This window comes from Panthera leo, chromosome D4 (assembly GCF_018350215.1).
Source record: "Panthera leo isolate Ple1 chromosome D4, P.leo_Ple1_pat1.1, whole genome shotgun sequence".
Classification (NCBI taxonomy): Eukaryota; Metazoa; Chordata; class Mammalia; order Carnivora; family Felidae; genus Panthera; species Panthera leo.
Window position 1 is genome coordinate 84,474,637 of NC_056691.1, and position 27,126 is coordinate 84,501,762.

Here is a 27,126-nt window from a genome sequence, read left to right on the forward strand (position 1 = left end):
CAGATAAAGCATGTATCTGCAAGATTTAAAGAAAACAGAAGCCTCTGATTTGTTGTTGTTTTCTTCTCTGCTAACAATCAGTACCGTGATTAGCGTGGTACCTAAAGTTTGCTCCAGCGATGGCAGGTATTATATTTATTTTGAACTGACTTTTTTTGAGGAAATCTCTTCCTACGAGTTTGATATAATGCCCAAACTAAGAACAGAGACTATTTCCAGCTTAGATGTAGTGGTTTTCGAGTTTTCCTATACCTAGAAGAAGCCATATTTCAGAATCCAGTTTTCATCCCCTTCACCTTCTTTTGCCTATTTCTTCCCTTTGAGTATTCCTGGCAGTCTCTCCTCCTGCCTGTCCCTCATCATTGCATCTCACCTTTCCATTGCCTTGCTTCTCTGAGGCTTGTCAGACCAGTAGGCCAATATATCAGTCAGGGTCCCAGCAGAAAACAGATGGCACACTCAAATTAGAGTAATTCGAGGAGAGTTGAAAAGCGACTATTCACAGAAGTGTGGGCAGAGTGTAGGGAAACCACAAAAGGTAATGCTAGTAATGGTTGGTTCTGTTACTACCCTCGCCCTGGAGAGATAAAAGAAGGATTATAAGAACCCACCAGAGACATAGAAGCTGTATTTGCAAAGATAGTAACTAAAACCTTAAGTAAAGCCGTTTTTACGTGGAGGGAGTCAGGGCAGCAATTGCTCTGACGTTACTTTCCTCCCCTTTTCGCATCTCCCACCAGTGACTTGCTTTGACCAGAAACCTGAGGGTATGTAGGTCAGCCTCTTGGGGCCCAGAACAGTGCAGAGAGTACAGAGGGAGGAGTGAACAGAAGATCCACAGTGTAGCCCAAAGAACAAAGGCACCAGATCAGAACAGGCTCCAGGTTCAAGCCTGCTGGCTTCTCACTTATGCTGACTCTGTGATATTCCCACCCAGGATATCTGGCACTCTCCAGAGATGCCCTTGGGCTTCCTTTGTCCTTGTGTTTTGGCTTCTCTTGTCCTTTCCTGACTCCTCTCAGCCATGTAGGAAGCATATTACTTTTCTAAAATGAATACGGATTTTGAGAGTAGAAACTACAAACAATGTAAAGAAGTTAATTTGATCCAGCTAAAAGGATTTGTCTGGATTTTCTAGCTATTTTCCAAATGCACTCAACAGGTCCTGAGTGCCTATTATAGGCATTGTGCTTGGCACTGTGGCAAACAAAGGTGAATTAGAGGTCTTCTCCCTCAGAAATGTCAGATTTCTTGGGGGAGACAGACAAACATGTTAATGCCAGGATACAAAAGTTACCTGGGGGAGTGCACAGGGGCATATGGGTGCCATTTTGGAATATGGTAGAAGGATGAGTTTACTTTCTACTAAGAGGATTAGGAAGGTTCCCCAACTTATTAGTTCTGTGACCTTTGGGCAAGTCATTCAACCTCACTGTGCCTCATTTCCTCATCGGTATATTTTGGATTAAAACAGCATGTACTTCATCAGGTTATAGGAGTTTCAGTGAGATAATATAGGTAAAGCACCTATCAGAGTGCCTATCATAGAGTAAGGAGAAGATATAATAATAATTATTATTATGCCGTTTGTGCTATCTGGAATGGCCTAATAACCCTGTCTTCCCTACAAAAATGCATAAACATCTTATTAATTACCAGTCTTATTAATTTGAAAGCTCACTTCAAATGTCAGTTCTTTAAGAAAGCTTTCCATGTATCCACAGTTCATATCCTCCATTGTATATTCTCATAGCTTCTTACACTTTTCCTTGATGGCACTTATCACAATTATAATTACATAATGAATTATTTTGTTTTGTCTTCAAAATAAACTCTACACCCAATGTGGGGCTCAAACTCATGACCTTGAGTTCAAGAGTCACATGCTTCACTGACTGAGCCAGCCAGTCACAAATTTTGTGATCCCCAGATCACAAATTGTTCCAGTTTTAGTATATGTGATGCCAAACTGAGCAGTAAGTAATGAATTGTTTAATGCTTTTCCCCTGATGGTGAATTTCATGTTGACTGGACTGAAGTCTCATTCAACACTCTATTCTAGTACATGTTGCCATGTCTTCTTGTATGTCTGTTTTTCTCTAATTGTGTGCCCAGTGGTGTATTTGCTTTGTTTATAGAAACAGCTTGAAGCCTAGAATGATGGTATCTTTCTCTACAAAAAAATTATATTTGCTTTGTCCAGGCACCTGCAAGTACTGGTAGGAAACCCTACTAGAATGAGAGTGACTATATAGGAGATTGTTGGTATACTCCAGGAAAGAGGTGGTAAGGATTCAAATAAGGCCACTGAAAGTAGAAAACAGGGAGGGATTTGTAAAGCATTTTGGAGGTAGAACTTCTGTTTTGGAGAGTATGTAAACAGTTGGATATGAATGTGAGGAGGAAAGAGTATTAGAAGATAGCTGAGGTTTTTAGCCTAATTAATTGAAGATGTGATATTATTATCTGATACAGGAAACACATGAGGAAATGCTTGTTTGATGGAGGGGAGATTAAAGGTTTGTGCCAGGTTTGCATTGCCATCAGTATCTCAGTTGGGAAATGTTCAGTTTGGAAGTATAATCTATGAGAAAGGTCAAGGTTAAAGATGTAGCTTGGGAGTCATCCACTGAAGTTCATAGTTGAGGCCCTGGGAATGGATGATGTTGTCCAGGGAACTTGTAGATAAAAAGAAAATAAGGCCAGGGGAAATGACTTTTCCTTGGGTCATTTGTCAGTTCTGAGAGAGTAAGAGGCTGAGGGGTTAAGCAGTACTTTTGACAACTTTGTAGGGAACTGGTATCCAGGTGGCTAGGACCTATCAGGGGAGGCTACCTTATTTCCCTTGATTGCTAGGGCTGCACTCTAGCAAGGGTGCATTGGGAAGTACATAGACACTCACAGAGACTGTAATTCTTCAAAATACCTTGGTCCTTGAGATTGGATTGCTAGTACTTGTGGGTGCCTGGATAAAGCAAATATAATTTTTTTGTAGAGAAAGATACCATCATTCTAGGCTTCAACCTGTTTCTGTAAACAAAGCAAATACACCATTGGGCACACAATCAGAAAAACAGACATACAAGAAGACATGGCATCATGTACTATAACCAACAGACAACAGAAACAGACCCATAGAAATGTAGAAAAGAATCCAGTATGGGCTGTGAAATAACTATGCCTAATATATGTAAGGAAATAAAAAGCAAATAAAGAATGTTGTCAGAGAACTGGAAACCATAAAAAAGTTCAAATGGAAATTTTAGATCCAAAAATACAGTAACCAAAATTAAGAATTCAGTATATGGATTTAAACACAGATTAGACATAGTTGAAGAGAGAATTAGTGAATGGGAAGATGTGTCATGAGAAAATAACCATACTAAAGACTGGAGAGACCATAGGATAGAAAATCAGAGGGGGAGAAAGTAAGATACAGTAAGAAGTCTAACATAAACGTAATTGGTGCCCCAGAAGCAAATATAAGAGTGGGTCAGAAGCAATATTTAAAAAGTAAAGGCTGATAACTTTCTAACACTGATGGAAGATTCCAAACCCTAGATTCTGAAAAACTATAGTCCCCAAACAGAATGAATTAATAGGAATCCACACTTAACACAATCAAAACAAAAGCAGCCAGAGGGAAGAATAAGATTGCCTTCACAGAAGGAGCAATTGGACTAACAACTAATTTTTTAACTAAAAGAATAGAGCTGTAATACAGTGGAATGATACCTTTAGATAAACTAAATTAAATGTCAGTCTAGAATTCTGTATCTGCCAAAAGTGTCCTTTCATCATGGAGTTGAAATAAAGACGTTTTCAGTAAAAAAAAAATTTTTTTGAGAGAATCTGTACCATTTTCTCACAAAAGGAAGTACAAAAAATACTCTTCATGAAGAAGTAAAAAGGATACCAGATAGTGGGTGGGAGATGCAGGAAGTAGCAGAAAAGCAAAGGGTAAAAATGTGTGTGTGAATCTAAATGAATATTGATTGTTTAAAATAATTATAATAATGTCCTTTTAGCTTATAATATGCATGGAATTAAAATATACAACAGTAATGCCTCATAATTTAATGAGAGGAGGATAAGTGTTCTAATACTCTTGCGTAAAAGGTAATAAAGGTACCACTTACTGTAAAAGTATCAGTTAGACTTTGATAGTCATGAATGTGTAATCTCTAGGATACTCACTTAAAGAATACTTAAAGAATATATAACTTCCAAACTTATAAAGAAGGAAACATGGAATAATTTTTTAAAACAAGTAATCTAGGGGTGCTTGGGTGGCTCAGTTGGTTAAGTGTCCAACTCTTGACTTCATCTCAGGTCATGATCTCATGTTGTGAGATTGAGCATCAGGCTCCATGCTCCAGAGAGAGCCTGATTAAGAGTCTCCCCCTCCCCCTCTGCCTCTCTCTCTCTCTCTCTCTCTCTCTCTAAGAAAGAAAGAAAGGGAAGAGGAAAGAAAAGAAGCAATCTAAAAGAAGCAAGAAGGGTGGGAGGTGGGGGGAAGTGTCCTAAGTGGGACAAATAGGAAGCACTTAGTAAGATGATAGGTTTATTCCCAAATATACCAGTAATTCCATTAAGTTCAAATGAGCTGAGTACTCTAATAGGCAAATATTGTCAGGTAAGACATAAAAATGAAACCTAATTATATGTATTCTTTAAGAGACACATCTAAAACATAAGGACATAGAATGAAAATAACAGTATGGGGACAGATATAACATGTAAACATTATAACCAAAAGAAAATTGGTGTTTCTTTGTTAATATCAGATAAAGAACACATTAAGGCAAAAAGTTTTACTAGGGATAAAGAGAGGCACTAAATAATATTGACCCAAAAGTTCTGTATTTGTGTGTACCAAATAGCAGAAACTCAAAAAACATAGAGCAAAAACTTTAAAAATTTCAAAGAAAAGTAGATAAATCCATAATCATTGTAGATTTTTCTGTTACAATCTGGAGAGCTTGTTGGAATACAGATACCTGGGCCTTATTCCTGGCAGTTCTAATTTGAAGTCTATAATGGGGCCTGATAATTTGCAGCTCCCAAATGCTGCTCATGCCGATGGTTCTAGACCCGCACCTTGAGTAGCACAGATACGGAAGATTTGAACACCGTGATTAGCAAACAACCTAATACTACAGAATACGTGTTCTTTTTAAGCTCTTGCAGAACATTTTGAAAGTTAATGTATTCTGGGCCATCAAGCACCTCTCAATAAATTTTAAATAATTGAAAACAGAGTTTGTTTTCTGAGTACAGTGGAATTAAACTATAACTCAATAACAAAAATATAACTAGAAATTCTCATGTTTGAAACTAAGGCAATATGTTTCTTAATATTCTCATGGGCTAATGAGACCACAGTGAAAATTGCAAAATATTGTAACTGGATGATAATGAAAATACTCCTTTCAAAATTCATGGGATATGGCTAAACCCATGCTTAAAAGGAAATGTATAGCTTTAGGTATATGTTTTTTATATATAGCATAGGTATTATATATATAATATTATTTAATGTATACTTGTATATATTATTTATAATATATAATTATATATATTAATTATATATAAGATGTGTATGTTTTATGTATGTATATAAAGTGGGGAGGCTGAAAATCAGTGAGTTAAGGATCTATCTCAAGGTATTAAAAGACACTAAATTAAACCAAAAAAGTGGAAGGAAGGAAATAGTGAAGATAAGTGCAGAAATTAATAAAAATTCTTAAAAACCATAAGTAGAGCTCAACAAACCCAAAAGTTGTTTCTTTCAAAAGTCTCCCTTCTCCCTCAAACTCTTAGTCCTACTCCCCAAAGGCAATTAACGTGCCTTAGACATTCTTTGTAATGTTTCTTAACATACATGTTCTTTTCAGATATTCATTCTGAACCAACTGTATGTACTACCTTTTTTCTTCCTTCCTTCCTTCCTTCCTTCCTTCCTTCCTTCCTTCCTTCTTTCCTTCCTTCCTTTCTCCCTTCCTTCCTTCCTTCCTTCCTTCCTTCCTTCCTTCCTTCTGTCTTCTTTATTTTAGAGAGAGAGTAAAAGAAAGCATGTGCTAGCAGGGAAGAGGAGCAGAGGGGGAGAGAGAGAAAGAATCTTTGAGCAGGCTTCATGATCAGAGTGGAGCCTGACACAGGGCTCGATCCCACTACCCTGGGATCATGACCTGAACTAAAATCTATCTTCCTCCCTCCTTCCCTTCCTTCCTTCCTTCCTTCCTTCCTTCCTTTCTTTTTTTTCTTTCTTTCAAAATTCTTTGTGCCTCAGTTTTCATATACATAAAATAGGGGAAATAATAGAACTTGCCTCATTGGATTGTTACGCAGATTTAATGAGTTAATATATATTGTGTGGTTAGAATAGTGTTTGGCACTTAAGAAGCCCTGTATGAATGTTACACCTGTTGTTATTACAAGAGGACATACGGTCCTGAACCGAATGACAGTGAGGGTAAGCCTGGATTTGGGAGGTCAAAGGTGATGGTCAGGGACTGCTTTGGGGGAACACAGTGTCTGCCAGGCACTCTTGCTATGTGTGTGGAATGATCTGGCCAGTAATGAGCCAAAAGGTAGAATTATTGGCAGAGTCAGCCAACAGCCTGGACTTGTGACTTGAATAGAAGAGGGTAAAAGAACTAATTGGGTCACCCCCACTGGGATCTTATCAGGTGACTGGATCAAAGATCAAGGGAGAAAAGTTTTAAAGTAGTGTGACTAGTTTTGTTTTGTTTTGTTTTGTTTTCTCCTTCTTGACTTTCTAAAGTTTGATATTTAGACCATTGCCCTATAGGTACACCAGATTCTTTACCAAAGCTAAGTTTCGTTATTTCTGTTCTATTTGAGAAGTGGTACCGTCCTTTCATGTCCACTGTGTTTGAGAAATTGGCATTCTAACTCCCAACCGACTGTACATTCCGTGTAGAAAGGTGCAGAAAAGCCACTCATATTCCACTCCCCCACTATTAAGTAGTGCTGTGACCATGAGCAAATTATCTAACCTGAAGTCTCCGTTGTTTGAACTGTAAATTTAAGATGGTAATAATCTCTTCAGAGGTTTGAGGGCTAAGTGAGATCCTATATGTAGAATGCCTAGTACAGGGCTTGGTATATCACGAGTGCTCAATAAATGCCAATTTGCCACCCATTCAACCAGAGTTTTCCTACTCGATATGTGGTGCATACAAAGCCTTGTCAAGGTTCCAGAAGAAAGTCCAGCCTTTGGCGAGCTAGTAATGTGCTAGCAGCCTCCAGCCCCTAGGTTTTCATAGGCTCCACAAAGGAGACAGCCAAAGAGGAGCCAGGGTGAGTAGGGTTGTGTCTAAATTCTTAGTCTCTGACTAGACCTATCCTTGGTGTATTCTTTATTCTGAAAATGCGTGTGATTCATTGTCAGTGAGAACTAATTAGGTATGTTGAAAGGTTTTTGAGGATAGGTATTACCATTTTCAATAAATCCAGTGAATAATCTAGATCTTTAGAAAGAAAGGGAAACTAGGGTGTGTATTTAGTAGGGAGTGGTGGTCAAATAAATGAATAAATAAGGGTTTCCATGAAATAAAAGACTTAACTGTAGGGCTTCTTTACATAGGACACTCAATAAATAAATTTTGATGTTTTCTGTTACATGAGACTTACCCGGACAAAAAGTCTGGTTCATTATTGTTTAAGAAGTGCTCTTGACTTTTGATCTGGGATGCTGATGTGTTGCCTGGTAGATGGCCCTACCTTTAAGTGCAGCTGGCAAGAGGGACTTCTGCCCTCGTGATGTCAGTGCTTCAAAATCTGTCAGGCTTTCCATAGAATCTATTCAGTTGTACACCTAACACATTTTGATTTTTATTTTTTTAATGAGAGAAGTAATTTTAAAGAAAAAAAAATCTTTAACTGAAACATCTTCCGTGGTAATTTAGAGCCACCCTGCAGCACATGTTTTAGGGAGATGAACGGTGTCATCTGTTCTCTGTGTACTGTGGCCGCGAGGCTGACGTTTTATATACTTTTGCACATGAGCCTCTTTGTGAATGTCATGAGCAGTTATCAGTCTATCATGCATAGAGTAGAAAGGGCAAAGCCAAACTGTAAGGGTGTCAGTACATTATGGCAATAAAAATTTTTCACAGCCTCAAATAAAAAAAAAAAAAAATACAGTACTTGACAAGTGAGTCTGTTTTAAATTATTTCAAATCCTCTGGAAACTGAATTTCTATTTGTTCACTTCTCCCATCAGAAGTAGGTTGTGTTTCAAAAGTTGGTTTTCAAGTCCGTTGTTAGGAATTTGGAACTTACTTTCTAAAAAGAAAAAAAAAATGGTTTGGATTTTTGGGCTCAACCACATTTGAACCATAAAGGAGCCAGAATACTTTGCACTGACAAGGTAGAATATACTCTTGTAGCCCTAGCCAATGGAAAAGAAGTAAAATGGAATAAACAATTCATGAAGAGCACTAAGAAAAGACCGATCTTATTAGATAAGACAGTGGAAAAAGAACAAGAAAGACTGTGTGACCTCAGGCAAGTTCCATACACTTTCTGACCTCAGTTTTTAAATCAGTAAAACTGGGTCTTTGAGAGGGCTAAATGAGATAATGCATGTAATAATGAGCCCTTCTTAATGGCTGCTGTCATAAACAGAGGTGCCTGTAGGATCCAAAACCAGGTTTCCACAAATTCTAGGTCCAGTGCTTTGTCTTGCAAGTGGTTACGATGGGACAGGAGGGAGGAGGGGCGAGGAGACAGAGGTTGTACTGTCCACTGTTTGTGCACAATGGCCGCCCGGAGGTGTGTGGCAGCTTGCAGCCCTCGGTCTGGGTGTTACCCACCTCTAGTAGGAAGTTGATTATGCTCCATTATCCAGGGGAACACCCCCTTTTCCCTTCTCTTGCTGCTGCCTCTTCCCTGTTGCCAGTACCCTCCCTCCCCCAGCACTGGGAGCCTGGACCCGCTCTCCCAGCATCCAACGCTCATGTGAAGAGGGTGACCTGACCTCAGTGACCTCAGGAAGCAAGCAAAGCCAGCAGAAGCTTTTGTTGTTGTTGCTCTTGTTGCTTGTTTAAGAAAAGGGAAAGATAACATTTATTGGGTGCCTGGTACATCCCGGGCACAGTCCTGTATATTTTAACACGTTCTCTCATTTAATTTTCGCGGCAGCCCGCTGAGGAGTAGGTATTGTTATCCCATCTTGCAGACTAGGAGAGGAGGACCTTAGATGGCACGACAAAGCCAACAACGGCTAGGAAATCACAACGCTGGGCTGCACACACAGGTCTGTCTGGCTGTCAAGCCCTTGCTGCAGCTGCCCTCTGGGTTCTCAAGGGAATGCACACATATGGTTATCTACAGTGTGTCCAGCCTTTCTGCCCTTACATAAACTTGACTGTGCACCCCTGGGAAGGAGAGGAGTGGAATGAGATTTAGCTTATTAACACCATTCACTTTAAAAATTGAACAGTTATCTGGCTTCCATCCCTCATTTCACATTGAATCACATAACGGGGATGAAAACATATTGATTAGGGAAAAACTATTTATTAGAGGTAAAATTGTTTACCATGTAAATATGCTACATGTTCCATTATACAAGACTTGGCATTTCAACATTTCATAATCTGTTGCATTTAATTAGGCACAGAACATAAAGTATGCATCACAAGTAAACAGGGGAAACACAATGGCAAATTTTTCTAAGATTTGTGCTTCATAAATTTTCAGTTTCCTAATTTCAGTAATGATGTTTTAGTGTCAGCTGCTACTTTTCCAAACAAGTGCCGATCCTCTCCCTAATGTATTCGATGCACGGAAGCAAAACTAAAGATGAACTCTAAAGTTCTCCATTCCTGCTTCCTGCAGATTCAGTCTTGAAGTAATAATTTTTCTCTTTTATTTAACATTGTGATTAAAATGATAAGTGTAGTGATAGAATGTGAAATGTAAGATACAGTTAACGCTAATTAATAAACTGGCTTGCAGTGACTATAGAGACTTTGTAGGTGGTTTAGCTTTATGATTTGAACATGGAGTTTTCAAAGCAGTCTGGGAAATTTTAATGGCGTGAAATTTACAAAGTGTCTGATTTTAATTATTTCAAGAATCCTTGGACCTGCCAAGCTCCAAGCTTGTCCTCCAGATAGATCACAGGAATGGAATTGTTGTTGCCTCCTGTAGTTGTGTGGGCCAACACAGGGCCCGGTATGTGCACTCTTAGTGATTGTTAAGTGACTTCTAACTGATATTTTTAAGAAGCAGATTGGTTCCCTTTTTTCATTGTAAAATACATTTTTCTAACTAAAAAAAAATAACCAATACCTGTTTATCTGAAATCAATTTGGATAATATTGGAAAAAACACAGAAAAACACATAGAAATTGCTTATAAATCCACTCTAAACATTTAAAAAAAATTTTTTTAACATTTATTTATTTTTGAGACAGAAAGAGACAGAGCATGAACAGGGGAGGGTCAGAGAGAGGGAAACACAGAATCCGAAACAGGCTCCAGGCTCTGAGCTGTCAGCACAGAGCCCGACGTGGGGCTTGAACTCATGGACCGCGAGATAATGACCCGAGCCAAAGTCGGACGCTTAACTGACTGAGCCACCCAGGTGGCCCACTTATAAATGCACTCTAAAAGATAATCACATATTGATTGGTATGTGGGTCCTTGTACTTTTTTCCTATGTGTGTGTGTGTGCACACACATACCTCTGTATATCTGTGAATATTTTTACTCCCAAAAAATCTCATGCTGTGTGAAACGAAAAACAAATGCCCTTTCCTTCTCTTTATAATATATTGTGAATATTTCCCTGTGTCACTAAATATTCTTCCTTAACATGATTTTTAATCAATGATCATATTCCAATACACAGATGAGATGTGCTATAAATTAATCTATTTTTTACTAGCATAAGCAAGACTGTCGTGAATCACTTTGCACATGTATCTCTAAATATTTCCTCAAGATAACTTCTTAGTAATGCTGATGCAAAGGGTATATGCATAGTGATGGCTTACTCTCCAGAATGGTTATGCTACATAATAAGTAAACCATATCTATCTACCTAGCTTTACTTCTTTAATCTGAATGTTTTTGACTTCCGGGACACCTGAGTGGCTCAGTCGGTTAAGTATCCGACTCTTGATTTCGGCTCGAGTCATGATCTCATGGTTGGTGAGATCCAGCCCTGCATCGGACTCTGTGCTGACAGAGCAGAGCGTGCTTGGGATTCTATCTCTCTCTCTGTCTCTGCCCCTTCCCAATGCGTGTGCATGCGCTGTCTCTCCTCCCTCTAAATAAAGAAATGAATGAATGAATGAATGAATAAATAAGTAAACAAACTTTAAAAAATGTTTTTTATTTCCTGGAGCTGACAAATTTGTTCTTTGTAGAGCTCCAAAAGGTCATAGAGACACATAGCAACAGTTGCCTGAATGAGCCCCATTTTTATAGCCAGAGGTCTTTCCTAGGCACAGCCGGTGAGGGGACTTCCACCATGTACTCACACAAAGAAGTTAAACTGTAACCAGAGTTAGCCTGTTTACTTAAGGCAACAGTCTCAAACTAGGGTATACATGGTCCACAAAGTAGCCAAAGATTTTCCAGAGGTTACTAGGGCGCAGTTATAAGGTTTTCCCGGCCAGCTTTCCACATGTATGTATATACTCTTGCCTGAAATCCGCGAGCCTCAGAAAGCGGCTGTTGTGGAAGCAACATGTGGGTTTTTTCCTTCCTCTGCTTTATCACTTGCCATTTTTCCGCTTTGTGAAAGGAATCCTCCCACCTTATATGATGGCCCATTGCCCCAAAGGGTGGGACCCTCCCCGGTGCCACCAAAGGGTTGTGTGAAAGTTTGATGACCAAACCCCCTTCAATCAGCCCTTTATAACCCTGCACCCCTCTGATTAAGAAGTACATGAATGATTTTTTAAAAAGTTACTTTTGATGGTCAAAGTAGGTACTTTCATTAAAATAAGTCTGTATTGCTTTGATCAGTTTTAGACTAATTGTAATGATAGCTTAATCCAGAAAGATATATGAAACATGGAGAGCTTATAATTACAGGAAATAAAAACAGTGTAAAATTTTCAATTTCCATGTTTTTCTTTTGTAAAGCATAAAAGTATATTGCATTAGGATAATATGGGAGGAAAATGTAATGGAAATACACTTCTAAGAGATGCAAAATTTTTGACTGTTAAAGAAAAGCAAGTTTATGTGTTTTTAAAATGAATACTGGGTATCAAATTGCTTTGCTATTTAAATTCGGTTGGGTACATTTTAAAGAATTGTGTTACAGTTTTATTTTAAAATGTCAACATTTATGACATACTGAAATAACGTTGTTTATAACTATAAACTTACAATGAAAAATAGTAGATGCCAACTTAAAAAATGTGCAAAGGACAAAATATGTGTGAGTGGGTACCTGATTATTCAAAATTTCTTTAGGGACTATTCCAGTAAAAAGCGTGCAGTCCACTGACACAGGACAGGCAGCTGTCTGAGAAGGCTGCCTTACCTGGCCTCAGGTGGCCCCCCCTGACCCCATCCCCCAGTATACTTCCTAGAAGACTCTGCCTTTGTCTTCCTTCCACTTCTTCTCCACTCAGTGCAGCCTTGCAGAGGGGAGGTGTGAGGGTGCCTCTTCAGGCTTTCCCTTGCCTAGAACACTCTCCCCTGTCCTGTTCCTTAGCCTGAGCCTGCTGGTCCTTCACATGTCGTAACTGGTGCCCATCCTGGTACCCATGCCTTCCCCTGCTCTCTCTGTGCCTTCATTCTCCCAGGGGGAATGTTCCTTTCTTGTTAGGCCTCCACTCAGATGTCACATCTTCCAGAAACACTCCTTGGATCTCCTTTCCTCCTTTCCTTTAGAACAGTTGCTCCTTCCTGTCTCACCACCACAGAGGGGTTTAGAGGTTGAGAGGGGAAAAGGGAGTTAAGTTAGTACGAAGAGGGAGGTAGCAGCTGGCATTTTTGGCTTGTTTGTGTCAACAGAGCTTCTAGAGTTTTGCTCCTCTGAAATAGGAGTCTCAGTAAAAATGCTCTTGAGTGGGACTGAGGCTGAGGTCCAGTTCAGGTTCTACCTTACCTCGGAAGTCTCTGATTTCCCAGACCTGCTGGGACTTCTCTTCCTCAGATCCCTGCTGCACTTAGAATCTGTACTGTTACCCTGGGTGTCTGATCATCACCATCCTGCAGTTTTTGCTAATTGTTTTGTGTGTCTAGCATTGTTTTATAATCAGATTGCAAATTCTAGGCAGGTACAGGTACATGTTTATTTATTCTTTTATCTCCTCATGACACGTAGGCTAGTATTGACCATAAGAGATACTCAGTAAATATCTCAATTGATATGGAAAAAATTGATGGGGAAAAATCAATTGGGAAAAAATGGTGTTGATATCTGGATCTGGATCTGTCACACTTTGCTGTGTGGTTTTGGGCAATTTGTCTAGTCTGGATCTCTTGTTCCTTCACTGGCGACACATGGGTGATAGCCATTGCTAACTAACAGTCTTCAGCTAATTACCATGGGCCAAATCATTAATATACCCAACTATTCTATGAGTTTGTCTTTTTTTTAGATTCCACATATAAAAACATTTGACTTGTTAAAAGCGATTGGCAGTCTGCTGCTGGATGGAGTTAGGCGAACACATGGCTAGTAAATGGGCGAGACCAGAAGCTTTTCTGGCCATGTCTTGGCCTTGCAGAAGGGCTCCTGAAAACCAGCAGCCTGCAGAATGTTCACTGTTCACTTCCCCAATTGCCAGAGACTCATGGCCTGGGAGCTGAAAGCAATGAACATGAACAGAAGGAGGAAAGTACTTGTATGTTTATTCTCTCTCTCTTTTTTTTAATTCTCATTTTTAATTGATCTTAAAATCTTGCCTGGCCCTTCGCCCTCTGCACAGTGCAGAGTCATGAATCCTTGATACATGGCTCAAAAGAGAAGTACGGGACAGTGCATTCCCTTTCTCTCCACCAGTTTCCTGCCTGTGTTTCTATTCTGGGGCCAACGTACAGACCATTCCAGTTCCGAGACGGAGCAAGCCCGGCTCCACTTAGCGTCCCGTGAGTATAGCCTGGCTCCACTGTGAGCACCGTGTAGAAAGGACACATGTGATCTGTAGCTTTTAGTGCTTCTTACAGGGTGAGGGTGGAGATTCTTTTGCAACTAATTGTATCCATTGGTTTTTAAAAGGTGAAAGAAATTCCTGAACTTAGGTGTCGATTTCTGCATTAATTAAACTGATCTTAGTTGCAGCAGTATGGTCTTAATAGCTGCTTGCTGCAATACCCAAATCTGTGATATCAGAATGTGACGTGCATATTTTAATTTGAGAAATAGTTTAACATTTTTAGATATTCATTTAGATGTGGTTATGCAGGTTAAACATAACGTATGATCACTGCTTCTTTCATTGCTTCCAATTAAACCTTGCTTGTTAGTTTAACCTCTAGGTAATCCCATCAAACAATTGATGTCAAGGAAACACTGCCCACAGTAGCTTCGGATGAGTGGCCATTAATTTTAATTGCCTTGATATTAAAGATTAAGAAGTATTGGGACTAGCAGAATAGAAACGATCTGATGTCAAGCAAATCCACTTGCTAAAGCTTCCCCAGGCTGCTGGTGATATTAAAATTTTACTGTGAGAATTAAATAAACCTTTATTAGTGATGACTGTTGTTTGATTGGTCCAGGGGTATGCATAAACACAGGATTCTTGCATAGCTAGAGATGAGACCTTCAGTGGTACCCAGATTCCTCAATTATGAAACTGTTAATAAAGCTGTAATCTGATTTTCCAGGCTAGGTTTCATTAATGTATTATAGCTTCTCTGATTGTCAAGGTAATATTAACTACAAAGTACGGAATCCAGCAGAGAATTGTTTAGAAGAGGAGAATTCTAAGATGGGCCTTTGTTGCTAAATTCAGAGTTGGGGAATTTTCATTAATTATACTTAAGAAATGCCGAATTCCCTCTCAACCAGGACTATCTCCCTTTGCACCATAGATAGATAACATTCAATATTTAACTCTTTCGAAGGCCTGCCAGTCTTATTCGGATAAACTAGTGTGATATTATATGTTGAAGGAGCTTTTTGCAAACCAGCTCTGTAGGTCTGCCTCCTGAGCTGAGAATGTGCTTGTGAAACATGAGGTAGGGTCTAAGAGGACTTCCTTTGACCGGCATAATCAGAGCGGATCCCTATATGCTGCTTTTTCAATCTTGAGTCAGAACTTTTGTTTTTAGAGTCATATAATGGGAATGGGTCCTAATAGTCACTGAGGCTGACTTCTGGTGCAGGAATCCTTCCCAGAGCATCTGTCTCCATGTTCCTGGAGGCCTGGGCCCCACATTGACATCATCTCTGGCTTCTTCCTCTCCCCTTGACCTCTACAGCTGGCCCGTGGGCAAATTCTGCCAGTTCCTCCCCCATGATAGCTGCTCTCTGGATAACTACTGCTCTACCTGGCCCAGGCCTCCGCTGCCTTCTCACCTGTGCACTCGCCTGGCTCTTCCTCCCCCCACCACATCCTACGAAATGATCATGTGTTCCTGCTGCAAGCACTTGGAGCTCAAAGAAGGGAGGGCAGAGAAGGCCGGTGACCTAGTGGGGTTCAGTCGCTCAGGGCTGTTTGAGAACCTTAATATTGTGACCGTCTGGGTGTTGGACCATTTAAGGCCAGTGATTGGAAGCAAGAGGGAACCAGATCTTGGTTCCGAATACAGAACTGTATATTCATTAGAATCGTCCAGTGGTGGAATCAGGGACTTTGTAAGGTAGGAAGTACCACATTTCAAGAGATGGAGATGCCCTGAACACAAAGGGAAAACAGAGAAGGAAAACAGAGAAAACAGAGAAGAAAAAAGAAAACACATGAATTCCATTTTAGACCTTTTGAGCTGGAGGCTGTGGCAGAACATTTTATATGTAAATGTCCTTAAAATATCAAGAACTGAAATTCTTTATAGAAGTTAGGGATAGAGATGGAAATCTGGGAGTCATCACACAGAGACAGTGATTGAAATCATTAATATGGATAAGATAGCTCAAGGAGAAGAGAGAAGAGGGCCAAGAACTGAGTTTTAGGGAAGACACACACACACACACACACACACCCTGGCGTGTCAGATACTGCTAAAGAGCAAACAAGGAAAGAGAAAAGGCCATTGGATTTGGGGCATGTGTTATGCCTGTGTAGCCACCTCAGTTGGCCTCCTAGCCCTGAGATTATTAAGATTGAATGAGAAAATGTATTCAGAGGGCTCTGCGTAATGCTTGGCACATAGGAGAGAGTCATTGAATGACAGTTACAACTAGTACTATTTGCTCTGAAGGAAGGAAGTGATACATATAGTCCTTAAGGCATGGGAGGGATAATAGTGGAACAGAAACAGCTAGGAAGTCCCGATCTGTCACGTATTTACTTCCCGGTGAGTTTTGGCTTGTTTCTGTCTGCTGAACCTATGCTCACAGTTGCCGCATGGGTCCTCAGTAAGTGCACCTGCCTTTGTATATGTGCACGCAGTGATTCCCCAGTATGTGACAGCATGTGGGCAGCAGCAAGGCCAGCGTTGTCTTCCTCCCGTGGCTTCCTTGCCAGACTTCTCTGGCTTCTTCTGGAAGGATGAGTGCCACAGGTTGAAGAATGAGAGTTCTATTTCCAAAGCAATTAAAGACTTGGCAGAGACGGTCAGTAAGCACGCCCACTGGTGTAAATCGGGTTGGAGGACTCTTGCCGCTCCTTATTTTTCCTCAGGGCCCCTGAATAGCTGCTCAGAATAAAATAGTGACCCACCCAGCCTGATACTACAGCAACATGCCCCTTTGACAGATTATTAAGAAGTTAACGAAGAGTATTTTTAAACTGTTACTTTAACAAAAGGGAGGTCAGAGCCTTTTATATAGCAGGTGGGTACCTTTTTATAAACTGCTGTGTGGGTTTTAGTTTCTTTACATAGCTCAGCTACAGGTGCCTGAACACTTCACGTAACTATGAGCGATGAGTCTCAGGCCAAAGTTTTGCTGTCAGTGAAATGTGATGAAATCTTCCTGTTGCCAAGTTTGTCTTTGGAAATCTCTTCCACTTGCACGGGCTGACATCATAAGTAGTTTGCCAAAGAAAGAAGTATATTCCACCTGATGAAATCAGCGCCGCTCCCCCATATTTGCATTTGACCTTATTGGAATTACTTGAATTTTCAAGTTGTGACCTTCTCGTGTGTTAACTGGCGGTGCCTGAGCAGCCATCTTGGCAGATACACAGTGCCTTCTAAGACTGGAGACAAAGGGATTTTTCATCCATTATTAATTGATGTTACTCTTTTCAGCAGACCAAACATGATTCTACTGTCCAACTGCCAAAATCGTTCCAGAGCCAAAAAGAATAAGTCATTCCTTCACAAGTATTTATTACTTACCTAGCTTAACAAATGTTGCCTTTCATTTTTTCAGCTACTTTGGGGGTACTGATCGTTCATACACTAACTGGTGTATACCCACTGAATCCTTTCAGTGAACAGCGCTCCCATCCTTTTTAGCGTTACTGCAGCTAACTCCCAAGAAGGGGTATCTTTCCGAGAGTTTGCGAAAAGAGAAACCAAGCCCCTAGAACCATGATGCATTAGCCACAGGAGGCGATTAATTACACGCTAGGAATTGAGTGTCTCCCAAGGCATCCCCTTGGTATCCGACAGTTATTCCTGGAAATTTGACTCCTTCCCCCCCACCTTTGACCTCTCTTCCCCTTCACTCGTGTCCTTGCAATTTGCAGGTATCCAACTGGTTTGGCAACAAACGAATCAGGTACAAGAAGAATATCGGCAAGTTTCAGGAAGAAGCCAACCTCTATGCCGCAAAGACAGCCGTGACCGCCGCACACGCAGTAGCCGCAGCTGTGCAGAACAACCAGACCAATTCGCCCACCACGCCAAATTCTGGTGCGTACTGGGTGCTCGCTCCCGACTCGGCTCAGGCGGCCTTATGCCACAAAACCCTGTCCCACAGGCCAGGAAACAAGAGCCAGACTGAGGACACAGTGAATTTATAATGGAAGATTTATATTAAAACCAGGGCTTATTCTTGGGAGGGGTGAACGAGTGGATGGCCAGAGTCTGTAAACCCACTGTTCATAACGAGTGCCACTCGCTACTGGTAGATTCTGGAACCTTTACACTTAATAGTGGTTTTGAATTCAGCAACTATGCAAAGCGCTATCGCTAATAATTATTTTAACTGTATCGTCCCATGTATCATTTTAAGGTCCCCAGTGGTCTGTCAGAGAATGAATGGAATAGCCCGAGTGGGAAGTTTATCTGTTGCCGTGCATAATGAAGCTAGAATGTTGGGAGTAGAGCAGTGCTTTCTACTGAATCTAGCTGCAGACTACAGTCTGCTGTCCTTCTTAGCATTTCTTTAGCCCCTGTGCCGACTTGGTAGGTAGTTAGCTGTGAGGGGTATAGTACTTGATACATGGATGCATATCTGCAGTATCATGGTGCATTTTGGCTACATTTTATGCGACATTTGTGATGGAGTTAGAAACATCTAAAAATTACAAGGCACTTGAGTAACAGTGAAAGGTGTGTAGCTAGTGCAGGAGATGGACTCGAGATGCGATTCAAGGGCTTTTCTAAGCAGATCTTTTTAATATATGTTTAAAAGTTCAGAAAGTGAGGGATTTTTGTTTATTTGTTTTGTTGTCTTTCCCCTGCCCTCTCTCCTATCCCCTTTCTTGCCCCAACCTCCCCCACTCCAGCTCTTTTTAATGAAACATAAACAGATGAAAGTTAGGTAGAAGGCATGGCTAAGAAAGAGCTTCAGAAAAACCTTTATTCTCTAATTGCCATGACAGTTCGTGATGACAAAGGGCTCATTTAATGACCAAGTCCTAGAGATAAATGAAAACAAGGGGGTGGTTCCAGACCAGCTGCTGGGTGTTTTTCTGTTTACTTTGATTTCCTCTTTGTTTCCTATTTGGGCTTCCCCACTGGTAAGACTTTCCTAGCTGCAAAATGAATCCCAGGACCTAACTCTCTGGAGTTATTCTCCATCTTCTTAGATCTGGAAATGCTTTATGTTGTACACGACCTTTCCCTTCTGCACCTTTTCTCCTTTCCCTGCCTCTAGGTCTTTGAGGATTATGTGTGTAGCTCTCTGTTATTCAGCTACTTAACTCTTTCCTTTCCAGGTTCTTCTGGTTCTTTTAACCTCCCAAATTCTGGGGACATGTTCATGAACATGCAGAGTCTGAATGGGGATTCTTACCAAGGGTCCCAAGTCGGAGCCAATGTGCAATCACAGGTAGGAGAAATGCCCCAACTGGGGCCTTTCTAGCAGGGTAGGGTTTGGGCTCAAAACTCCATGCTCTTACCCCATGGAAGTGGTCTGCACCTCCGTGCAGACCCTGTGCTGGGTGCTTCCAAACATGACCCATCTGCCCCACCGTTTAATTTAATGAGAATTCAAGTGAACAGTGACTTTGGAAGATTCAAACCTGATGAACTTTGTGAATGCATTCGGCTCTGGCTTGAGCTCATGGACAGGGTTGGGTGCATCTTACTTTTGTAACAAAACAAAACAAAAATTGTGTGTGCCAGTGTGTGCGTATGGTTCGAGAACATGTGCGTGTGTTTCCTTTCCGGATTTTTAAAAGTCAGAATCAAAAAAACCTGAGTGCTTAAAGTATATTCCAGGTTCAACTCTTTTCTCGTCCTCTTAACTGAGAACAACCACTTGTGTTTATGCGTGTAGGTGTGTGCGTACGTGTGTGTGAGAGGGAGAGATCCCGTGTACATATTTATAAGTAGCGTTCACCCACAGCCACACACGTTTCGTTGACGTAGGTGGCAAGTGTGCATTGCTACGAAGATGTTCTTGTTTGGCTGGCATGAAAAACAAAGATGTGTGAGTTTAAATATGCAAAGAATTGTTGAAATTCTGCCAGTCACATTTGATTGATCAATTTGTCTCTCACTGAAGATGCTAAACCCTTGTGGCACACAGAATTCAAATTGTTTCCTTTTGTAAATGATGATGTTTTAATAGATTTGGGATGATGAATTCTGTTTCGTCTCACTTCTAGGTGGATACCCTCCGTCATGTTATCAATCAGACGGGAGGCTACAGTGATGGCCTTGGAGGAAACTCACTGTACAGTCCACATAACCTAAATGTGAGTACTCTGGGAAACCAGATTCGAAGAGCTGTAGGAACAGCGTCAGGTAAACAGTGACTGATAAATAAATTAATGGCCATTTGACTTGGCCTCTCACCTTGTTGGCAGGTGGGGAAGGCGGCGTTTTTACCGCACTTTGTTTTATGAACCGAAACACTTGATGTCGCCCAGATGCCCTTAGAAGTCCTCACAGATGGGGCGCCTGGGTGGCTCAGTCGGTTGAGCGTCCAGCTTCGGCTCAGGTCACGATCTTGCGGTTTGTGAGTTCGAGCCCCGCGTCGGGTTCTGGGCTGACGGCTCAGAGCCTGGAGCCCGTTTCAGATTCTGTGTCTCACTCTCTCTCTCCCCCTCCCCCGCTCACGCTCTGTTGTCTCTCTCTCTCAAAAATGAACAAGCATGAAAAAAATTTTTATGAAAATAAAGAAAAGAAGTCCTCACAGGTACCCAGGAGTGGCCGGCATTCTGTCATCAATAGGGACTCAAGCATCAGCCCATTAAGACGCCGTCTCCTACTGGCTGTGCTGTGTCCCAGGGAAATGGATAAAACAGGTCATTTATCTATCTTAGAATCAAGCAGTAGGAAACATTCCCAAACACATCTCAAGTGAAGGGAACAGCCTTGGAGGGCCCCAGACAGATCAACATCCCAAGCTAAACAAAGAATTCCATTCTGCAGAGTGAGTTGGCTGCATTGTCAAGGTGGAATGCAACACGTGTTCAGCACTTTTCAGCCTCTCAAAAAAATTTTTTAAATTATGGAGGGAACAATTTTAACTTCTGTAACCAATTCACCAAAACTTTACTTTTACCCCCCACTGACATGGATGGAACAGGGCAAAACGCCTCAGCTCCGGAAAGGGAGCCTGGGGAGGGGAGGATTAGGCCATCAGGGTAGAGCTGGGGAGAAGAGTGGTGGAGGGAATCTGGGATTCTAGGCTCAGGGAGGAAGCGAACTGCCCAGAGCGTGGTGGTAGAATCAGGAGGAAAGTGGACAAATTTCTCCCTTTCTAGGGCCTTGGCTTGCTAGGAGAGAGTAAATATTAATGATTGCAAAAGTGATTGAGGATGTTCAATTGTAAAGGGAAGAAAGGACCATTAAATACTCAAATCTTTTACATTTGAAATGTCAAATCTTTCTTTTTGGGTTTATAAATAACTCATAATAACCCACAACAAACCATATAAAAAGCCTTTTAGTTGCATTTCTCCTTTTTCATTTAAGTGTTTTGAAATGCTTCAGAGAATGTGCGATATCCTTATCAACATGATAAAATATGAAACCGTGATTGCCTGCAGCATTTTACAGACATGAATTCCATCTTCACTGATGAGGCTTGATAAGGCGCTGTTGTATAATACAGTGCATAATCTCAAACCACCAGAGTAAGGATTAATTTATTTTGAAAAAAAGAATGCTTGCTGACAACCTCTCCTCCAGCTGCCACGCTGGGTAAAAATATTGTACATTTGTTGTTTATAAATGTGGATAAAGGAGGAATGATGTTTACTTCAGATGGAATATCTTTAGACTTGTATCTGTGTACGAGTTTTTCTTCTTCTAAGTAGATTTTCATACCTGAGGGGTAAAAACAGCTCACCGTTCAGGTAGAGAGGGTTTCTCAGAGGCCCACAAACGCACACGAGCACGTCACTGCCCAACTGCACGCCGGACGCTCTGAAAATCCTTCGCCGTAGCATTGTCTTCTTCCTCCGGAGTTGTCTTCCTTTCTTCTTCCAGAATTTGATCTGCCTCAAGCCTGGAAGATCCTTGTCCCTTCGGCTCTGGTCATCTCTGTGGGGTTGTTTGGTCCCTTCCCCCCCCCCCCCCCCCCGCCCCACTCTCTTTCTCTTGGTCCTGGAGGGAGGAAAGGGACTTTATGTGCAGAACTATGCAGTCGGTCAAAAGACAGGGCGCTAAGAACAGCGGCCGTGGGAGAAGGGAAAGCGGCCGGCACAGAGCTCGTCTAGCAGCCGGACCCAGGCTACGCGGAGGCTCTAGACGGAGTTCTCAGTAGCCTGGTGGCACAGGCCTCAAAGAAGACATTGTAGATGGACTCGCAGAAGTTGCAGACGGATGTGAAGGAGGCAGGGGGACCTCATGACCCACAGTGACACTGGCGCGGGAGGCCCGGGCCTGCGGGCAGCGGAGCGCGAGGCTGGTCTGAGCCGCAGGCGCTGGGTGTCAGCCAGCTCACCCTCGCCCTCTCTCCGGAAAGGCCCGCCCCGTCACTTCCACTCAGTGTTCCCCAAGTCGCAAGCCCAGCACCTCCCTCTTCTTGACTGACATAAAAATATGTAGCGACAAGCTGTCTGCCACAGCAGAAATCTGATCAGACATTGATTTCAGCAATTGCCTCTATAGGCCAAGACACAAGGCAAATTTGTTTCTGAGTACTGTTATTGCCGATGCAGGTCGAGGCAGGAAGGGCCAGCGGCGTGTGAAAAGCAGTAGCAACATCCCAAATAGGAGCCCCAGTTAGAGATAATTGGAATACAGATTTGAATAGTGTGCTCCTCCACAGTTCATGCATTTTCATTCCGGAAGATCCCATTTGGAAGGAAATTCTGGCCTTCATTTTCCCAGGGTTACAGTAGCTGGCTGTCGAGCGGGTATGGAACGAGGGCGGGCCACTTCTCTATGGAAACGAGGACCAGGCTGGGCTGAAGTTTACACCTCACGGAGCCGGAGGTCTTGCCGAGGCATTGCACTCAGCCTCTCCACCGCTCCCTTCTGAAAAGGTTTCTTTCCGAGTCACTTTCTTTTTACAGCAAATCAAAGGCCGAGCCGCATGCCAGCCTGAGACTAGCCGAGGCCCTCCTTCAGCGCGCTGATTTATGGCCAAGTCTTTACTTGGTGGGATGGATTTGTTTTACATGCATTTAATCCCACTTTAACACATGCTTCAAACTCCTGCCAAAGTGGGTTTAGAAAATACATTTCGCTAATGTATCTTTGCTCTCATGTTGTCATCTGGGTATTTTAAATCGGGGAGTAGAATTAATATGTAGACGTGCACCCGTTGAACTGTGTTTCTCCTTTCAGGCTAATGGAGGCTGGCAGGACGCAACAACTCCATCTTCTGTGACTTCCCCTACAGAAGGCCCGGGAAGTGTGCACTCTGATACCTCTAACTAATCTCTGGCAACACTTTTCCCTGAGCTGACATGCCTTGCTAAGTGCATTCAGAGCAATAGGAGGAAAAGGAAAGCGTTTTGTAGCCCACCATCTACAGCTTTACTGTAAAACCTTGTCTTATTAGAGAACTTGGTAAATCAGTTTTTTAAAGGAATCATAATCATTTGTATTTATACTTAAAAACACACAATGTTAAAAAAGCACTTTATCCAATTAGGCCAAGATTTAACATTGTTGACAGTCCTGTAGCTATTTTATCATAATTTATTATCAATATTTTACATTAATGGTTTCACAGTTGCCAATTACTTGGCCTTAAGGGTAAAAAGTACAATATATGCTAAACCTCAATCGTTAGAGCAGATGCAAAGATTCACCTCACCTAAATTGAATTTCTTGCATTTTTCCATCGCGGACTTTGATTGTCTTTCTTTCATATCGCTAATGGGGTTGGAATAAAGGAGCTGTTTGGCTATCTCTGTTAACGATGGTTTGTTTAAGAATCTTCCTTGTCACGTTTGCGTTTCGATCTCTTACGTTATAATTAGATCAGAGACTGGTAGCATCTTTTCTCTCTCTGGAAGCACCAGTGCCCAGAGTCTGCTCGGTAATTAAATTCTGGATCCAGATTGTTCTGAGAGATGAAGATCCTTGCTGCTGATAGAGGTGAACACGAGATCCGTCTGGGGCTGTACGGCGTGCACTGGGTGCTGCACAGGCTTGTCAAGGTTTGCTACGTCCTCTGGGCATCCACAAAGGCCCTGCTCTCTGGAGTGTTGTATATAGTGTAGCAAAAGAGTATTTATACATCTCACCAATCAAAACACAGCTTTATTACCTCATGCGAACTCATACAAACCAATAGAATTTCCACATGTTCTGTAGCTTAGAGTGTGCTCACTTACTACCTCTGAACAATACTCACGCTGTAGTTCGTCTCTTTCTTACCTTTTTGCATCTTGTAATTAACTCTTTGTTTCCCTTCACGAAATGTAATGTACATTGTAATCTTTTAAAAGAAAAATCAGGGTTGCATTTGCAACTTTTAAAAAACCAAGAGTGGAAACATCGGGTCTTCAATTAACACAGGATCAGTAAAACCGTTGTAAATACCGAGAAAGCATTTTGAATGTTCTTCATCTTGTTACTAATCCATGCAAAAGAAAAAAGAAAAAAAAAAAGGCGGCTAATTGTGATGCATTCAGATTTCAGTATTCAGTACTGTATATTTCACCCTGTGTAATGGGGCCCCTCCCTCTCCTTTCTCTCTTTTTGTATTGTATGCGATTCTGAAACTGATTGAGTCATGAAAATAATTTGTGGCGGTGATTCTAATGTATTAAAAATGTTTCGTGTTCCTTTCTAACTGGATTACACCCTGGATTGAAAAAGTCTTCCTCGTGGTAGCTATATGTAGTTTCAAACATGAATAAACTTTTTGCTTTCATGATTAAATGGTGCCGTTTCTGACTCCACCACGTGAGCCGGCCAGGGCCAGCAAAGCAGAAAGCCTGCCCGGAGGCAGGCCGGGGCCGGGAAATGTGTGGCCCTACCCAGAGGGACTTTGAAATGACCGTGAAGCAGGGAGTGGAGGAACAGCCCCTGCCGACTGACTGCTTTCTCTCGGTGCGGGCTCCTGGCTAGCTCCTGGACCGTCCCTATGCATCCTCCTAGATCCCTGTGTTCTAAGAGCACCCGAAGGAAGGTATTGTCCCCACTGGCAGAGATTAGGAAAGCACAGCTCATGAAAGTTAAGCCAGTGCCACAAGGTCACAGACATGGGACAACAAGGTCTGCACTTTGCACCCAGGTCTCTTCTGCCCTTGGAGCTCACACTCCCCTGACCTAATGATGCCCCTGGCACTTGTTAGATGGAAAGACCATTTCTGTAGTTTTTGTTGGTTTTTTTTTTTTTTTTTTTTTTTTTTTAGAGACAGAGACAGTGCAAGGTGGGGGAAGGGGTGGGCGGTCGGGGCAGCAGGGAAAGAGAGAAAGAGAGAATCCCAAGCAGGCTCCACGCTCAGCACAGAGCCCCACACGGGGCTTGATCCCACAAACCTGGGATTGTGAGTGACCTGAGCCGAAATTAAGAGTCCGATGCTCAGTCAACTGAGCCACCCAGTAGCCTCCTTTCCTTAGAATTAAAAAAAAAAAAAAAAAAAAAAAGTCTGGTCACCTTCACCACTTATTTTCGTAGCTTCTGTGAGATACCAGCCAAGAACAAACAACAGTTTGTCTGAAAAGAGTGAGCCTTGGATTGCCATTGAAAAAAAAACCCCAAAAGCCCACAACCTCTCTTAACGCACCCTTTAGAACTCTAAATGTGTAAAATGTTAGATCCACGAGAAATCCCTTCATTAGACTACACGTTATTTTTGTTTTATTAGAATCGGAATTCCGTATGTTTACATACCCATCTGTCGCTCAGATCTAAATCTTTGCAATAAAAGAAGTGGGGAGCAGGTAATTGGGCTGTTTACTATATCTCAAGGAAATTGACTCACAGGAAATCAGATTAATGTTAATCAGTCGCGGCAAATTGTCTATGATAAATACAACTTTTGCTGTTTCAGTTGCCAGAGCCAGGCAACACAAGGTCTAGGGCCACCGTTCCCATTAATCTTGAGGCGGTTATTCTGTGAGAGTAAACTTTATAAAACAGATCGCCCTCCAAAGCTGTCCTCCCTCACGTGGCCTCTCAGCCTGCCTGTCGGAATCTCTCCCATGGCTAAGTAGTTATTTGCATGATTCGATTAGCTTATGGGTCAGCCTTTCTTATCTTGGAACATAAAAACAACCTCTATGCTATGTGGTTTTGCAAGAATATCCCGTGGAAACCTGACGCACGCGTGCACACAAATACCTCTTCTTTAATATCCAGACACACACCCTGCCCGAGAAGCCTCCCAGCTTTTTACCTCAGGCCAGTCTGTTGAGAGAGACATATCCCAGAGTTTCCTGGAGAGGCACAGGCTGGCGCGCCACCCTTGAGGGAAATGCGTGAGTCTGAGGCTTTAGTCGGAGGAAGCCTAAATAAAAATACCGGTTCCTTTTCTACGTGCCGGATGTTGAGCCTGTGCGTGTTTTCCGCCTTTCCCGCCTCTCTGCAGAAGCATCCTCCGCTCATAGGTCAGGAAACTGGGCCACAGCACGGGCTCTAAATCTCTCCGGTTTCACCCCAGATTGGGTGGCACGGGGCTTTTCATCAAGTTCCTTTTCTTGGTCAAGCAGTGGGTTCGGGGTCAGACCTAGAGGTGAATGAAATCAGGCCCCAGCCCTTGAGAAGCCAAGATCCCAGACCCCGTCCTCGTTCAGATAGCAAGCGCTTATGAGGGTATTGGAAAGGTTGGCAGGCTTCTGAACCCCAAGAGTGGAGAAGTGAGGACCTCGCAGCCCCTTCACAAGATCAGAGGAAAGAACACCCAGTCACAGGCGAAGGGGCCTGTCCATGCGTCTCGTTAGATGCGCGGGGGCCCGTGTGTGCTCCGCGAGTACGTGTATGTTCACGAGTTTCTGCAGCCCACCTGCCCGAGCAGGGATCAGTCGTGTGCATGGCTGTGCACAAGCAGTGGGGCCTTGCGAACTAGGTTAGAAATTCCCTGTGACCCCAAACTTCCCTGGCCGCAAGTGCGGGGGGGGGGAGGGGGGTGGGGAGAGGCGGTGTTCCAGAGTAGTGCCCTCCCCGTGTGGACAAAGTGACACGGATGTCTCCCACGCGGAGTGGTGTTTTAGTGTGAGCTGTGTGTTGTGCCGTGAGAAAGGGGCCTTTGCGGGGCTGAC

General features: G+C 42.2%; 1 protein-coding gene across 2 annotated transcripts in view; it reads left to right on the plus strand.

Moving 5' to 3' along the window:
• The window catches only part of PBX3 (PBX homeobox 3), a 218,637-nt gene extending 193,840 nt beyond the window's left edge, over positions 1 to 24,797 (plus strand). Inside the window, exons 6-9 of one of the 2 annotated variants that reach the window (XM_042914167.1) lie at positions 17,808 to 17,973; positions 19,224 to 19,336; positions 20,118 to 20,207; positions 23,254 to 24,797. In XM_042914167.1, the coding sequence (XP_042770101.1) occupies positions 17,808 to 17,973; positions 19,224 to 19,336; positions 20,118 to 20,207; positions 23,254 to 23,346 (462 nt within the window). In that variant the 3' untranslated portion in view covers positions 23,347 to 24,797. The remainder of the gene's footprint in view (positions 1 to 17,807; positions 17,974 to 19,223; positions 19,337 to 20,117; positions 20,208 to 23,253) is intronic. The other variant, XM_042914168.1, reaches the window with a different exon arrangement.
• Positions 24,798 to 27,126: the final 2,329 nt, after the last annotated feature.